The 17,777-nt window shown below is 42.3% G+C and overlaps 1 protein-coding gene across 1 annotated transcript in view; it reads right to left on the reverse strand.

The window, feature by feature from the left end:
* Positions 1-1,155: 1,155 nt before the first annotated feature.
* Positions 1,156-17,777, reverse strand: part of LOC122647667 (protein FAR1-RELATED SEQUENCE 5-like) — a 39,693-nt gene continuing 23,071 nt past the window's right edge. Inside the window, exon 3 of the mRNA XM_043841024.1 lies at positions 1,156-1,535. Within this exon, the coding sequence (XP_043696959.1) occupies positions 1,332-1,535 (204 nt within the window). The 3' untranslated portion in view covers positions 1,156-1,331. The remainder of the gene's footprint in view (positions 1,536-17,777) is intronic.

The following is a 17,777-nucleotide window of genomic DNA, read 5'->3' on the forward strand; positions in this document are numbered from 1 at the left end:
AAATCTAAAGAAACTCCCTTCAGTTTGGACATGCAGCAGACTACAGTCTCTCTCTCTGCTGTTCTTTAGAGGAGTCAGCAATAGAGAATGGTCGGAAGCATGGGGATGGGAAGAGGATGACCAAAAACACCAATATCTGGACTTCTCCATTGGAACTGACACTTGGCAAGTCACCAATGGAAGGAAATGATCAATTACTTATATACTCTACTAGTTCTAGTATGTAGTAGGTTCATTATTCTGGACAGGTTTGGTGTTTCTTATTCTGTGTGTTTTGCTCCCAAAAAAAGACGATTTCAATCCCTCTAACGTTCAAACCCTGAGCATCCTCTTTATCCTTTTTTATTTTCTTTGGAAAATGGATCTTCCTGTTGCCTCAATTTTCTTCTGTTACGGACACCCTACCCTTCTTTGATCGTTTGAGTTAACCATATTGTCTTGACTTTATTACCTTAACTTCATCTTCACGTCAGTTTATAAATTAGAATGTGAATAGAGAGATAGATGATCTACCTTTTCTCAAGCAGAAGAGTTTGAGGGCAGAGATTATATCGGCAACAGGCTCAGCAGATTTCATGTAGCCCTACTCCAAAGCTTTCATAACTCTTATATATATCCAACCCCCATCCTGGGCTTAAGAAAATTGTCCTTCGTTCCTTTATCTGATCAGGATGTGCCATCATTTGGATTAAGAAGAATTGCATTGATAAAACATGGAAGTCTTTACTTGAATATAAAAAACTTTCTCATATTTCAGGTTCAGTAGTAAATGTTTCTAATTACACACCATTTAGAGAGAACAAATATACAATCACATTCATGTACTTAAGCACAAATTGTTTAATTCTGCAGTTCGGCTCACAACAGGAGTTACCAAGGCTTACAGAATAAATTTGCCTTCCATTAAATGCCCAGAAACCCAAGCCTGTGACCCTTCACCAACGCTATCTAATGCATTTTTTGCCACAAAACTCAGGCTTGTAAGCTTCTGTTACTTCTACAACCTTCACAAAGGCTTCATCACTGGATTTTCTTTTTCAGGTGTCCCTACAATTAGTCAACCCCCTCTGCCGCTTATCTTACAGATAATGTATAGAAAGATTTGGTAGTTGGTACACTTCTAGTCAACCTTTATGACCTAACATTTCTTTTTCAAACAAAATTCTGAAGTACTGAGCACCGTGTTATATTCATTGTACCAACTTGCATATAACTAATGCCTTCAAACTTAATTTGTCTTTAAGAACCATAACAAAGCTACAATAATGAAGATGCATAACTAGCAATTAAAAGCAGTGATGGCATGAGATTAGTTACTCCAAATACTGGAGCTATCTGAAGCATGAAAGCTCTTGATCTTCGGATTCAATTTCTCTCACACTGTTAACTATGAGTTGAACTTTTGTCGACAGCTGTTCCGTGTGCTCCTCCACATCTTTCAGGAACATGAGCAACTTTTCTCGATATGCTGCACACAATCTTTTCTTATGCCGCAGCTCTGCAGCTAGCTCCTGAATTTTCTTATCCTTCTCATCCTACAAAGATACACAAACACATAATTTTAAGCAGAGCAAAAGAATTTAGTGGACATAATATCACTTGCACTACAGCACTGCCTGTCTAATCTTTCCACTGTTTGTCATAGGGGACCTAGCCTTCACTGAAATTTTTATTCAGATCTACAGTATTTTCACTCTGAAACTAATCAAGGTGTAAAAGTTCAGATATGGCAACAAAGAATGAAGCTTCCACTACTGAGACAAATTTAAAGTACATGATACGCATATGCACACTGTTCTGGTGGATGAGACAAAAGCAAGGATTAACGCCAAGTTTTGATTCACGCATATGCATATTGTTTTAGTAGATAAGACAAAAGCAGGGATTAACACCAAGTTAGAGTTATGGAGATCAACCTTCGAATCAAAAGGTTTTAAGATAAGTAGAAAGAAGACAGAGTATATGGTGTGTAACTTTAGTTACACTAGGATGGATAATGAGGCGGTGAAAATTGATGGAGGGAGATTCCACAACGTGATTATTTTAGGTATAGGGGTTCAATCATAAATAAAGAAGGTGCTACAGAGGATGATATTTCACAGAGAATTAAAATAGGACAGACGAAGTGGAAAGGTGTGTCTGGAGTGTTGTGTGATCGATGTATTCCTTTAAACTTAAAAAAGAAAATTTTATAGGACAGTCAAACGACCGGCTATGATGTATGGTGTGGAATGTTAGGCAATTAAGAATCATCATATAGATAGGCTCAGTGTAGCGGAAATGAGGATGTTGAGATGGATTAGTGGCAAAACTAGGAAGGATAAACTAAAGAATTATCATATTAGAGCTGCCTAAGTTACCAGCATACAGGAGTTGGATTTTAGTTGAAGGATGTAGGTAAGAGAAGAGGAGGAAGATGGTGGAGAGGAAAAGAAGAAGAAGAAGAGAGCAAGAGAATGGAAGAGTAATATTTCGGTTGTAATGGTTGTGTGTGTGAGAGAGATCTCCACACATCTATATTACTTCAAAGTCATAAATGAAAGTATTACAACTCACTCCCTACATCTATATTACTTCAAAGTCACTCACCCCTAGGAGGTAAAAGGTAAAAAGAAGAAAATACAGAATTACATAATAAGGTAACTAGTAACAAGACTAGTACCAGAACTACCCTTATTACAACTCTATACACATCTAACACTCCCCCTCAAGCTGGAGAATATATATCATGCATTCCCAGCTTGCTTAGGAGAGTACTAAACTGAGGAGAGGCGAGAGCCTTGGTGAAGATGTCTGCAACCTGATCATCGGTCTTCACAAAAGGAGTACAAATACAGCCAGAGTCTATCTTCTCCTTAATGAAGTGTCTATCAACCTCAATTGCTTAGTTCGGTCATGTTGGACAGGATTGTGAGCAATAGTGATGGCAGCCTTGTTGTCACAGTATAGCCTCATAGGCCCTTCAGTGCCAAATCCCAATTCTTGAACTAGTCTCTTTAACCAAATGAGCTCACACACTCCATGAGCCATAGCTCTAAATTCTGCCTCTGCACTAGATCTGGCCACAACATGTTGCTTTTTGCTTCTCCATGTAACTAAGTTACCTCCTACAAAGGTACAATAACCCGAGGTAGATCTCCTGTCTGTAATGGATCCAGCCCAATCGGCATCAGTAAAACCTTCCATTCTTAAGTAACTGTGTTTTACATACAACAGTCCTTTCCCTGGAGAAGACTTCAAATATCTGAAAATGCGATACACTGCATCCAAGTGGCCACTCTTGGGGGCATGCATGAATTGGCTCACAACTTCTACTGCGTAAGAGATATCTGGGTGTGTCATAGAAAGATAGATAAGTTTCCCCACAAGCCTTTGGTATTTTCCCGCATCAACAAGAGAAGGACTACAATCTTCTCCTAGTTTGTGATTCTGTTCAATAGGAGAATTTGCCGGTTTGCATCCTAATATCCCTGTCTCCGTCAACAAATCAAGAACAAATTTCCGCTGACATATGTTGATTCCTCTCTTGGTCCTTAATACCTCAATGCCTAAGAAGTACTTCAAGGGACCTAGATCTTTGATTTCAAACTGTTGAGCCAAGTAGATTTTCAGTCTTCTAATCTCAGCCAGATCATCTCCAGTGACTACAATATCATCAACATACACTATGAGGGCTGTAATGGTACCATCTCCTCGCTTGGTAAAGAGAGTGTGATCAGCTTGACTCTGGGAATACCCATCCTTTAGAATAGCCTGTCGGAAGCGCTCAAACCATGCCTTTGGTGACTGTTTGAGACCATATAGAGCCTTTTTTAGGAGACACACTTTCCCTTCAGCTGAAAGCATTTTGAAGCCTGGTGGAGTTTGCATGTACACTTCCTCTTCCAAGTCCCCATGAAGGAAGGCATTCTTCACATCTAACTGATATAGTGGCCAATCTTTATTGGCAGCCAAGGATAATAGGACTCTTATAGAGTTGTGCTTAGCCACAGGAGCAAATGTCTCCTGATAGTCAATCCCATAAACTTGACTGTACCCCTTGGCTACTAACCTTGCTTTGTATCTCTCAACTGTCCCATCTGACTTATACTTGATTGTGTAGACCCATCTGCATCCAACTGGGACACGTCCCCTTGGAAGATCCACCAATTGCCAAGTACCATTCTTTTCAAGGGCCATCATCTCCTCGAACATGGCTTGTCTCCACTTTGGGTCAGATATAGCATCAACAACATTCCTGGGAATAGAAGCAGTAGAGAGAGCAGTAACAAAGGCAAGACCTGTAGGAGAAAGAGCATCATAGGAAACAAACTGGGCTATAGGATTAGTACAGGCTCTTTCCCTTTTCTAACAGCAATGGGAAGGTCTAAGTCAAATGGAAGGGAAGGAATATCACCTGATAGAGGAGGCTCAGGATGTGGATCTGGATCCAAAGAGGACTCTTGGTAGGTCTTCTTTCTTTCATTATGCAAGCCTTCACCTCTCTTGTAGGTAATATGGTAATCCTTATCCTTACCAGTATCAGTGTCAACATCCGGATCTGTATTCACATCTACACCCACAGCCCTGTGCTTACCAATGTCAAGTATAAAGGGAGAGATAGGTAGGGAGGAATGAAGGAGATCAGCAGCCTGTTCACTACCACAATTCTCCCCCTGAAGAGGATGCTAAGAGGGTGCAAAGAAAGGGACAGACTCAAGGAAGGTCACATCTTTGGAGATGAAACACTTGCGAGAAGAGGGATGATAGCACTTGTAACCTTTGGTAGCAAGAAGTTTAGTAGGCATGCGATTGATGAGGAAGGAGGCCGTAAGAAGAAGTGCGCGATGACCAGGAAGATCTTGGGGACATGCATGCCAAACAAGAGACTACGGGTGACCTCCAATAGATGGCGATTTTTCCTTTCAGCAACCCCATTTTGTTGGGGGTATCAACACACGCAAGCTGATGGATAATGCCATGATCAGTAAAGAAGGTTTGAAGGCCACCAAACATGTATTCCCCCCCTTTATCAGACCGAACAATTTTAATCCGAGTTTCAAACTGGGTAAGGATCATCTGATAAAAATGTTGAAATGCATCACAAACATCACTTTTATGTTTCAGAAGAACAGTCCATGTAGCACGAGAAAAATCATCAACAAATGACACGAAATAACGAAAGCCAAATAAAGAAGTAGTAGGGGAAGGTCCCCAAACATCAGTATGCACAATGTGAAAGGGGCTGCAGTTCTATTACCATGATATGGATAAGAGGAACGACAATGTTTGGCTAACATACATGATTCACATTGAAAAACATGAGAAGAAGCAACAGAAGAAAATAAGTGAGGTAACTGTTTCCTCATTACAACAAAAAGAAGGGTGGCCAAGACGACGATGCCATAACATAACAGCCGCCACAGAACTACTATCATTACGGCCACACACATAAGACTGAGCTGTAGACACAAAAGGATCAAAAAGATAAAGGCCTTGCTCTTCACGTCCACTACCAATAATCCTCTTCGTCACCAAATCCTGAAAAAGACAGTGAGAAGGGAAAAAGGTGATGCAGCAATTCAAAGATTTTGTCAAGTGACTCACAGATAAAAGATTAACTGTAAGGTTAGGAACATGAAGAACTGAAGTAAGAGAAATAGATGAAGTGACAGGAATGCTACCCTTACCAGATATGGAGGATAGGGAGCCATCGGCTATTCTAACCTTATCCTTACCAGAGCAAATGGTATAGGAATCATAATTATGGGACGTACCAGTCATATGGTCAGTGGCACCAGAATCAATGACCCAAGACTGGGCTGTAGTAGAGGCTGAAGTAGAGACCTGTAAAGCGGAGGATGATGAGGAACTGGCTACAGAAGGTGTAGAAGATGTGCTAAGCTGTGATATGACCCGGCGAACCACTGTATCCATAAAGGCAGAGTCATCCTGTGTAGTATCTGCCTCAGTCATCACAGAGTGAGCTCGAGCTCCCACTCTACGGCCACCACGACCACGTGTGCCAGGAGGACGGCCATGAAGAGACCAACACCTATCCTTGGTGTGGCCAGTTCTCCCACAATGATTACATTTAAACCGGTCACAACCAACTCCACTAGCACCTACTGTCTCCACTGTATTGGCTACCTCTCGGTTAGGCCCTTGGCCTCTACCACCTCCACAGGTGTCTCGGGAAGAACTGGAGTTGAGGGCTGACCTCTAAATAGAAGATACAGAAGCGGGCTCCATAGCAACACGCCGAGTCTCCTCACTCTGTAAGTAACTACAGACCTCACTAAGAGATGGAAAGGGAGACCAGCCTAAGATCTGAAGCCTGATGGGCCCATAGTCAGGGTTCAGACCACCAAGTAAGGTAAAGACACGCTCTTTTTCAAGAGTCTGATATACCTTGGCCTCATCCTCTGGGTCCTTCAAGTGGAGATCCCTGTAGTGGTCATATTCTTCCAAAAGGCTAAGGAAGGCATTGTAGTACTCAGAAATAGTCCTATCACCCTGCCTCATGGAGTTAATCTTTTGGTGAAGCTGGTAGACCTTGGCAGAGTCACCCACTCGATCAAAAGTTTGTGCAACACTGTCCCAGATGGCCTTGGCCTCCTTTCTTATAGACCTTCGCCCAATCTCAAGTGTCATAGAGAAGATCAACCATGTCATGACTGTAGAATTGTCGGCCTCCCATTGGTCAAAGCCAGGTGAACTAGGCTCTGGAGCCTTAATGGTACCTGTAATGTACCCAAGTTTCCGTTTGCTTCTTAGTGACAGCCTCATGGAGTGTGACCAATCCAAATAATTGGTGCCATCAAGTTTTACAAAGGAGATCTGTGTAGGCACACTCTCATAAACAACTTGAGGTGCAGTGGGAAGAGGTTGTGAGGTAGCCGAACCAAGTTCAGATGCAGATGTATCACCCATAATGTATGGGAAAGAGTACTTGGCCATAAACAGGTAACAACCAGCAAGGGGAGTGCACACTCAACCCAAGGAAATTATCCCAACACACAAAAACAGAGCTGCCAACTTAAAGACAAAGATTCCAGCACAACAAAGCTTCACTCCCACACTCTTTAAGAGATAAAACAGCTTAAACAAGCCCCAATATTTCAAATGCAGATATTCATCATCACTTTTCAATCAAACAAGAGGTCCAATATACCCTAAATGCAAGAACAAGGAAAATACAGCATTATCGGGTTTACCTGGGCAGAGAACAACACCACGAAACTGAGTAGAACTCAAAGAGGAGTCTCATCCATCAAAGGAGAACACGAAGACTATAACTAGGGTCCTTATACGATCCTAGTAGGCTGGTCCAGCAGCCAAACCCATGCTGAAATGGACCTGATCCATGGATTCAACTCGCAATCGGCGGAAATCGGGCGTAAGAGCAGATCCACAAAATCGAGATATGCTTGGACAGTACCTTCATTCATCAAGGAGGCACACTTGGAGCATATAGAGGACCCTTATACGATTCTGTTGAGCTATTCCAAGCTCCAAAAACATGCCGAGAATGAGAGAAACATGGCCTTCACTCTTGAGCTGGCGGAAACCCTAACTGCTACTTGGTTCACTTCAAAACAGCTTCAATGGAGCTCCAAAGTAGCTCAAGAATCATCCTCAATCACCTAAATAGGTTATAGAGAACCTACTTCGTACCTTTTTTGCAAAGGATTTACATAGGAACCTCTTCTTTGAAATCCCTTGAGTTCTAGGATCTCAAAGAGAGGGAAAAAGATGAGGAAAATAGAGATGATACGACTCTCAAACCTTTGGTTCTGATACCAAGTTGGATTTTAGTTTAAGGATGTAGGTAAGAGAAGAGGAGGAAGATGGTGGAGAGGAAGAGAAGAAGAAGAGAGCAAGAGAATGGAAGAGTAATATTTCGGTTGTAATGGTTGTGTGTGTGAGAGATCTCCACACATCTATATTACTTCAAAGTCATAAATGAAAGTATTACAACTCACTCCCTACATCTATATTACTTCAAAGTCATAAATGAAAGTATTACAACTCACTCCCTAGGGAGGTAAAAGGTAAAAAAGAAGAAAATACAGAATTACATAATAAGGTAACTAGTAACAAGACTAGTACCAGAACTACCCTTATTACAAATCTATACACATCTAACAACAGGATGAGCCCCACAGAGCATACAAAAATGAAGAGACAGGTGGATGAGCTAATGAAGAAAGGTTTCATACAAGAGAGCCTAAGTCCATGTGTTGTACCATCCCTCCTTATGCCAAAAAAAGGATGGGTCTTGGCGCATTGGTGTGGACAGCATAGTTGTCACGGCGGTTAGGCGACCCAAGGCGTTGGAGAAGGTAAAAAAGCAAGGTGAAACCAAGTAGGCGACCTAGGCGACCAAGGCGATCAAGGCGCCCACCTAGGTGACCAAGGCGCCCAAGTCGACCAAAGCGCTTGGACGCCTAGGCAGCACCTTGACAACTATGGTGAACAGTCGTGTTATAAATAGGATAACAATCATGTTTTGGTTTCCTATTCCTCAACTTGACTATATGTTGTATATGATGGTTGGTGCCAAGGTCTTTTCTAATATATATCTCAGGAGTGGCTACCATCATATACGGATTCAGCCTGGAGATGAATGGAAAACTGCCTTCAAAACAAAGGACGGCTTGTATGAATGGAAGGTCATGCCCTTTGGTCTCACAAATGCCCCCAGTACCTTCATGAGAGTGATAATACACGAACTTAAGACTCTTTCTTGCCAGATTTTCTATCTATTTTGACAATATTTTGGTGTACAGTAAAACAAAGGACGACCACTTGAGGCATGTGATCAGAATGCTATAAAGGGAGAAGCTCTACACCAACCTTAAAAAGTGTTCTTTCATGCAGCCCAAGGTTATCTTTTTTGAGTTTATTGTATCATCCAGTGGTGTGGAAGTGGATACATAGAAATTTCAGAGTATTCGAAACTGGCTAGCACCTAAGACACTAACAGAAGCCATGCGTTCCCATGGCTTAACTATTTTTTATCGCAGGTTCATTCGAGACTTTAGTAGCATCATGGTCGGACATGACCCTATAACAGAATATATGAAAACCAACAAGGGCAAGTTTGAGTTGACACCTACATCCAACAAAGCCTTCGACCGTATGAAGAAAAAGATGATGGAGGCTCCCGTACTACAGCTACCCGATTTTGACAGGAAGTTCGAGGTAGCAACAGATGCATCCCATGTTGGCATAGGTGGAGTTCTTATGTAGGAAAGACTCAAAGACACCCCATTGCATTCGACAACAAGAATTGAACGATGCCAAGACGAGGTACTCTACTTATGACTTGAAATTGTACGCAGTTGTCCAAGTATTGAAGCATTGGCTGCACTACCTCGTTGGCAAGGAGTTCATCCTATTCACTACTCATAAGGCCTTGAAACAACTTCATTAAAAGAAGAAGGTCAGTACTATAGCAACCCGATTTTGACAGGATGTTTGAGGTGGCGACAGATGCATCCCACGTTGGCATAGGTGGAGTTCTTATGTAGGAAAGACATCCCATTGCATTCTACAACAAGAAATTGAACGATGCCAAGACGAGGTACTCTACTTATGACTTGGAGTTGTACGTAGTTGTCCACGAATTGAATTATTGGCAGCACTACCTCGTTGGCTAGGAGTTCATCCTATTCACTGATCATAACGCCTTGAAATACCTTCATTCTAAAAAGACGGTCAGTAAAAGGCATGTAATGGGTTGCGTATCTACAAGAATTTACCTTGCAATGAAGTACAAGACAGGAAAGGAGAACACGGTAGCAGATGTTCTGAGTCAAAAGGTTTTGACTATGCAGACTTTTTCGGCTGATGCTACAGATATCGACCACATCAAAGATCAATAATCTTCTGATAAGGACTTCTCTTCCATCTATCAGTCTCTTTAACAAGGAGGAAGAGATTCCAAGTATTCCATTCATGATGGATTTCTCTTTTTCGGCACTCCACTATGTATTCCCGACACTTCCCTCCACCATCATCTTATCCGAGAGCTACATAGTGGACTCGGAGGACATTTTGGAAAAGACAAAACTCTCTTATAGGTAGTTGACGGATATTATTGGCCTCAACAGTAGGACGTTGAGCATGTTATACAGAGATGCAAAATTTGTCAGCTAGCAAAAGGAACAAAGTAGAACATAGGTCTTCATTCTCCACTATCTGTACCCCATGCCTGTGGACAGATATCAGTATGGATTTTGTGGTCAGATTGCCTACTACATGTGAGAGGCAAGATTCCATTTTTGTTGTGCTTTATCATTTTTCCAAAATGGACCATTTCCTTCCTTGTTGGAAAACTTTGATGCTTACTACGGAGCATCACTCTTCTTCAAAGAATTGTGAGATTACACAGACTACTTGAGTCTATCACTCTACTGTATCTGACAGGGATGTAAAGTTTATAAGCTATTTTGGAAAACGTTATGGATGAAGACTCAGACCAAACTACAATTCGCTACAGCCCATCTTTCACAGACTGAGGGACAGATAGAGGTCATCAACCGCAGTTTAGGCAATTTGCTACGTTGTCTGGTTTAAGATTATAAGAAGAGTTGGCCTTCTATCCTAGACATAGCAGAAATTTCCTACAATAATTCTGTGAACAGGACAACTGGTCGCATCCCTTTCAAGATTGTACTTGGAAGGCAACCCAAGTGACCAATTGACTTTGTTCCTCTTCCGTCACATGTACGCACTAGTATCAACATGGACGATTTCTTACGCCATGTCACTGAGATTCATGCAAATGTGAGACAATGGATAGCTGTTAGCAATGATGCCTCCAAAGCCGCAGCTGACCGTCATCGACTTTATGTGGAATTCAAACCTGGTGATAGAGTTATGATGCGCATTGCTTCAGATTGGTCCTTACAAAGTTCTTAAGAATATAGGATCGAATGCTTATGTTCCTGAGCATACTGACGATATGGCCACCAATGTTGTGTTCAACGTGGCAGACTTAACTCTTTATCTGGGCCACCATTCAAACGAGGGAGACATGGAGCATATGTTGGGTTGCCACAGTCAACACCATCAATTGAGGACAAGATTGAAGAGGTGTTGGACTATTGCTACACTGACACAGAGGTCAGTGGTTACTACTTATTCTTAATCAAGTGAAAAGGATGCCCAAGGTCTAGAGCTACTTAGGTAAATGGTGATGACTTTAAGCGGCTCAACTGTAACTTGTACGAGCAATACATGGACTTTATCCATTTGTCTGAGAGGAATGATTTAAAGCCAGAGAGAGCTAATGCAGAACTAAAGGAGTACTCAAGGAGGAAGAAAGGCCAGGCCAATCAGGCCCATAATTAGGCTTTATGGGCCCAATAACTTAAGTTATACCAGCCCACCATAGGCCATGACTTATGTTATAGTCCGGCCCATATTTGGGCCTATTTGATGGTTATAACTTAAGCCCATAAAGAGTCCATAATCTGCCCATATGCAGCCATCGACCAGCAGCCTTTGGAGTTTCTATTTTGGCTGATTATGTGGGCCCATGTTCCTGGCACATATGAAGGCTGCCTAGTTAGTTATTACTATTTTCATAGTTTCTTTTGTATTTGTTGGATTGGAGAGAATAGGACTTGTGTCAATATGACACTGGTCCTCTTTATTTATAATATCAGGTATAGGGTTACAATGAATACAAAATATAGAAACTACCCAAAATACCCTTATTCCCTATTTACAACACTCCCCCTCAAGTGGGTGCATAAATATCATGTATGCCCAACTTGCACACAATAGGACAAAAACCTTACTAGCCAAACCCTTTGTAAACACATCAGTCAACTGATCTGCTGATTTGACAAAGGGAGTACAAATTAGTCCTTGCTCTAATTTTTCCTTAATAAAGTGTCAGTCGATCTCCACATGCTTCGTTCGGTCATGCTGGACAGGGTTGTGGGCTATGCTAATGGCAGACTTGTTGTCACAGTAAAGCATCATAGGCAGTTGGACTGGAATAGTCAAGTCTTGGATAAGACTTTTAATCCACAATAGTTCGCAAATGCCATGAGACATGGCACGAAACTCTGCTTCAACACTTGATCGTGCAACCACAGCTTGTTTTTTTGCTACGCCAAGTGACTAAGTTACCTCCAACCAAAGTGCAATACCCAAAGATGGACCATCTGTCATCAGGAGAACTAGCCCAATCTGAATCAGTAAAAACCTCGATCCGAAGATGATCATGTGGAGAGAAAAGTATACCATTTCCTGGTGCTGCCTTCAAGTAGCAGAGTATCCGAATGATTGCTTCCCAGTGTGAGGTGTATGGATCATGCAGAAAATGGCTGACCATACTAACAGCAAAAGTAATGTCCGGACGTGTATGAGACAGATAAATCAGCTTGCCCACCAAACGTTGATACCTACCTTTGTCTACTGGCTCACCTATTTGACTTGACAGACGAGCATTTAGTTCAACAGGAGTATCGCCTGGCTTACATCCCATCGTACCTGTCTCAGTTAAGATGTCTAAGGTGTATTTCCGCTGAGAGAGAAACACACCCTTTGTAGATCGGGCCACCTCAATACCAAGAAAATAGCGCAACGGTCCAAAGTCTTTAATCTCAAATTCTCAGCCAAGATACACCTTGAGGCGTGTTATTTCTTCAATATCGTCCCCAGTCACCACTAAGACTACTATCTTGGTCCCCGTGCACTTGATAAAGAGAGTGTGATCTGCGTTGCTTTGAGAATAACCAAACGAGATCATACCACCATGAAAACGGCCAAACCAGGCTCGAGGAGACTGTTTCAGCCCATATAACACACGCTTGAGTTTACATACCTTGCCAACGGTCTCTGAACTTGCAAACCCAGGAGGAATATCTAGATACACCTCTTCTTCGAGCTTCCCATGTAGGAAGGCGTTCTTCACATCAAGTTGTTGCAAGGTCCACCCAAGATTGACTGCACATGAAAGGATGACTCGAATGGTGTTCATCTTTGCAACCGGTGCGAATGTCTCCTGATAATTCAAACCATATGTCTATGTAAATCCTCTAGCAACCAGCCTTGCCTTGTAGCGATCAACAGATCCATCAGCATTGTGCATGACAACAAATACCCACTTATAGCTCACAATCCTCTTGTTAGGAGGAAGAGTCACCAAATCCCATGTACTGTTCTTCTTCAAGGCCTGCATTTCTTCCACCATTGTTGCCTTCCACCTTGGATCTCTGAGAGCCTCCTGCCAATTCTGAGGAATGGAAACAGAAGACAAGGACGATACAAAGGCACGAAAATGTGGAGACAGACACCCATACGAAACAGCCTTGGAAATAGGATGTTGCGTGCAGGTTCTAGTCCCCTTACGGGGAGGGCAATGGGAAGATCAAGAGATGGATCAGGTAAAGGGGAATCTAATGATATGAACTCAGGGGAAGAATGATCGTTACCTGATGGAGTTGAATCTAGGATCGGATCTGATGTAGGAGTCGGTTGGCTAGGTAGAGTTGATGCAGCTGTGGTAGGCTCTATTTGCTTGTCACGAGGTCGCCGATGATAAACAATGTCATAAGGGCTAACAACAGGAGTAACAGACTGAGGCAGCTGAATCATCCAAGGGCTCCCCTTGAATAGGAGCAATGGGAAGAGGAGCTAAACCCGAACCATGAGGCACATTCATCAATGAAAACCAAGGTCCCCCCTTGATGAGATGCCGAAGAGAAGTAGAGAACAGCCTCATTAAAAACTACATCCATGGTGACATACATCCGCCGTGTGGGGGGTAATAGCAGCAGTAACCTTTCTAGGTCGGTGAATAGCCCACAAAGATGCACTTCAATCTACGAGGTTCTAACTTCCCAGGGTGTTGATGGTTGCGGGCAAAGCAGAGACAGCCAAACACTTTAAGTGGAACCGTGAAGCTAGTAGAGCCCTGGAGAGCCTGGATAGGCGATACAAAGTCTAGAATGCGACTGGGCATCCGATTGATCAGATAGGCTGCAGTAAGGACTGCCTTACCCCAGTAAGAAGTAAGCACACGCATCTCAAAAAGCAAGGAGCGAGCAACTTCAAGGAGATGGCGATTCTTCCGTTCTGCCACACCATTCTGAGTAGGAGTGTCAACATAGCTGGTTTGGTGTAAAATACCATGGGTGTAAAGATATTGACGAAATGCGCCATCTAAATATCCCAACCCATTATCACTACGAAGAACTTGGATAGTGGCCTGGAATTGTGTGCGAACCATGCTGCGAAAGGACTGAAAACAGTGGAACACTTCACTCTTGTGACGCATCAAGCACAGCCAGGTAACTCAAGTATGACAATTAATAAAGGATACAAACCATCTAAAACCAGATAAAGAATTACATCGTGCTGGACCCCATACATCAATGTGGATTAACATAAATGGTAAAGTAATTCGTTTATTGGAATTAGAATATGAAACCCGAGTTTGCTTGGCTAAAATGCATGCCTCACAAAACAAATCCTTGGAATTACAACCAGAAAATAAAGAAGGATTAGACCTAACTAAGGTCCCCACAAGCGGGTGACCCAATCGTTTATGCCAAAGTAAAAGGGAAGACGAATCCAAAGAAGCCGGAGTTGCTGATTTTGTCAAGTGAGTTGGATTGGTTGGGGAAGCTTCCACATCAAGCAAATAGAAACCACCATGAGCCCTACCAGAGCCAATCGTTTCTCCTTTCACCATATCCTGAAACAAACAATAAGAGGGAAAAAATATCACTTTGCAATTCAGGTCAGAAGTAAGGCGATGAATGGAAAGTAGGTTTGTAGAGAACTCAGGAACATGCAAGACATGATGTAAGGTTAAAGTAGGAGTACAAACAATGGAACCTTGTCCAGAGACAGAAGAGAATGTTCCATTGGCAATGCGAACCTTCTCTTTACCAGAACAAGGAGAGTAACGAGAAAAAAAAACTGGAATCACCGGTCATGTGATCTGAAGCCCCCGAGTCAATAATCCAGGGACGAAGGGCAGCAGAGACACAACCAGCGAAAGCTATACCTGAGATGGCAGAAGAACCTGATTGTGCCGAAGTAAAAGAGGAGGCAGCAGCGGGATTGGCTGTGGCAGGAGAGTCTAACTTGGTGACCAACTGGCGGAGCAACATGGTGACTTCATCAGGCATAGGAGAGGAAGCAGCAGCAAGGGTGGGCACGATAGGTGCAGCATTATCAGCAGCTACTGAAAGATGTGCAGAAGACTTGCGGTTCTGGTTCTTACCACGGCCCTTGATAGAGCCCTCAGCTGGACGGCCATGAAGCTTCCAACAGTTTTCCTTGTTATGCCAGGGTTTTCCACAATAATCACATTTAAAAGGCTCTGTCAGAAGTAGCACGATCAGTGGTTTTAGTAGTACCACCCTGAGATGGTATAATAATGCTGGAAGCTAAGGCTGATCGCTCTGGAGCAGGAGGCGCAGAAGGAGGAAGCATGGCAGATCTGCGGGTGTCTTCAAGCTGAATCAGGGCATATGATTGTTCCAGAGTGGGAAACGGATCACGACTGAGAATCTGAGAACGAAACTGATCATATTCCACATTCAGACCAGCCATAAAATCGTAAGCACGGAATTTGTCCTTCCATTTCTTGAAAGCAGTAATGTCTGCAGCCATAGAGCATTGAAAATCATCATAATAATCCAAATCCTGCCAGAGAGAATGCAGCTCAGAGAAATACTGAGATAAAGTGAGGGTACCCTGCGTAGTCTCACGCAGTTTCTTCCTTAACTCATACACCTGTGCATCGTTCCCCACTTGGGAGTATGTTTCCTGAGCAGCCTTCCAGATCTTGGCTGCAGTATCCAATAGCATATATCCTGGGGCAATCTGAGGTTGCATGCTGCTGAAGAGAAAAGACATAACAAGAGAATTGGCTGAACTCCATCGTTCTTGTTTAGCTTTAGCCGTGGGCTTTGGCTTAGCACCAGTAAGATAGCCATAGTACCCACGAGAGTCAACAGAGACAAAGACGGATCTAGACCACATCAAGTAATTTCCCCCATCAAGTTTAACAGCATAGGGAGGGAAGGTTGGGTATGAGCGGCTGCCATCATCTGCAAAAGAACCACTAGATGCCTCCGAACCAGTCATCCCCGACTGGATAAAGGAGTTCTGGAAAAAAATCTAAGGAACATATGGTGGAAAGATAAACGATACAGCCAGAGAAAAACAATTCAATGTCAGAGAGAGATCTGAGAAATCGAGAAGCACCAGGAAATATTGTAATCCAAGAAAAAAAAATTTCGATACCAAGGAATGCCTGGACAAAAAAACGATAACCAGAAGGGGATTTCAGACCAATGAAAATCGAAATTAGGCTGGAACCTAAGAATCGATAGGGAGAAAAAAAAACATTCGATCTTCCAAAAACCTGAAGGATCGAAGGAATGAAGATGTCTGAAACCCAAAAAAAAATGTATGAAGCCCTTCAAATCATTAGTTTAATGAAGGGAATCAAAAAAGCAAGGGCAAACAAAGGCCCTCGGTGGCTTAGAAGATCGCCACCGAGGAAGCGAAAGGAAAAGAGGTGGAAGTGGTGGGTGGCGGTGGCACTAGAAGTGGAGAAGGGAGAAAACGGTGATCCCTAGGGGGAAGTGGAGTGGTGGCGCTAGGCGGAAAAAAGAAAACGAGAAAGGGAGAGAGGAAAAAAAACGATGGGAATTTTTTCAGTACACTTAGATTGGTTCTTGCTCTGACACCATGTTGGATTGGAGAGAATACGACTTGTGCAATATGACACTGGTCCTCTTTATTTATAATATCAGGAATAGGGTTACAATGAATACAAAATATAGAAACTACCCAAAATACCCTTATTCCCTATTTACAACAATATTAGTTTTAGTTGCTAAGCCATTAGCAACATAAGAAGGTTCTATTTTTGTTAAGATTGCCTTTTTTTGTACAAGTTTATATTTTAATAAATACAAGTAAAGGAGAAGCCTCCAACGATTTTTGGCATTCAACTATTGTATCTCTTCAATGGAGCAACAACCTTCTGGTGAATCAAGTGCAACCAAGACGGTGTAACCTTGGAATGGTGGGTGGTGAAGCCATACCTAGGTAATGGTGATGAAGCTAAGCCATACTCTTCTTCTTCTTCGTTTATTTCCTTTTTTTTTCCCTACACAGTCATTACTTTCATGGGAGCTGTCTACTGTTGTAAAGACTGAGAAGTGCTGCTACAGGTGACACAGCTTCTAGTCCAGATTGATTTCTGTTTGGGTCTGTTATTCCAGCAGCATCAGGTCTAAAGTTGGGTTTGATTCTTCGCTCCATACTCTCCTTCATTCCTGTTCATTCTTTTTTCTTATACGATTGTTATTCACCCACTGTTCTGCAGGTTTTCCTTGTTCAGTTCTCATCCTACAATTTCAGCTCTAAACAATTCTGACTGCAGGATTTGTGTCTTCAGTCCAGTCAATCCAGCAATTGGATTGGTCTAATTTTCTGATATTATTTGTTTCTTAGACCTTCCCACCTTTGACCAGAATTGGAGGATCATCTGATCTATGGATTGTGAGTTATTGATCATCATAAAAGTTAATAAATTCTGTTCCTTATCATTTTCTATTTTCTGTTACCTATTGTTTCTGCAGATCCGACCATTGAATCAGTTTGATATTTGGAGGGCTTGTACAATCTATCAAGGAGTCTATTTGATTTTAATTTTAGTCTCATCTGACCATTATATCTGGATATCAGAACTCCTTATACTCTGGCCTGTTCTTACTCCTTGTGATTCTGTTACTGTGATTTCTGTT

This window comes from Telopea speciosissima, unplaced genomic scaffold (genome assembly GCF_018873765.1).
Source record: "Telopea speciosissima isolate NSW1024214 ecotype Mountain lineage unplaced genomic scaffold, Tspe_v1 Tspe_v1.0111, whole genome shotgun sequence".
In the NCBI taxonomy this organism is placed as follows: domain Eukaryota; kingdom Viridiplantae; phylum Streptophyta; class Magnoliopsida; order Proteales; family Proteaceae; genus Telopea; species Telopea speciosissima.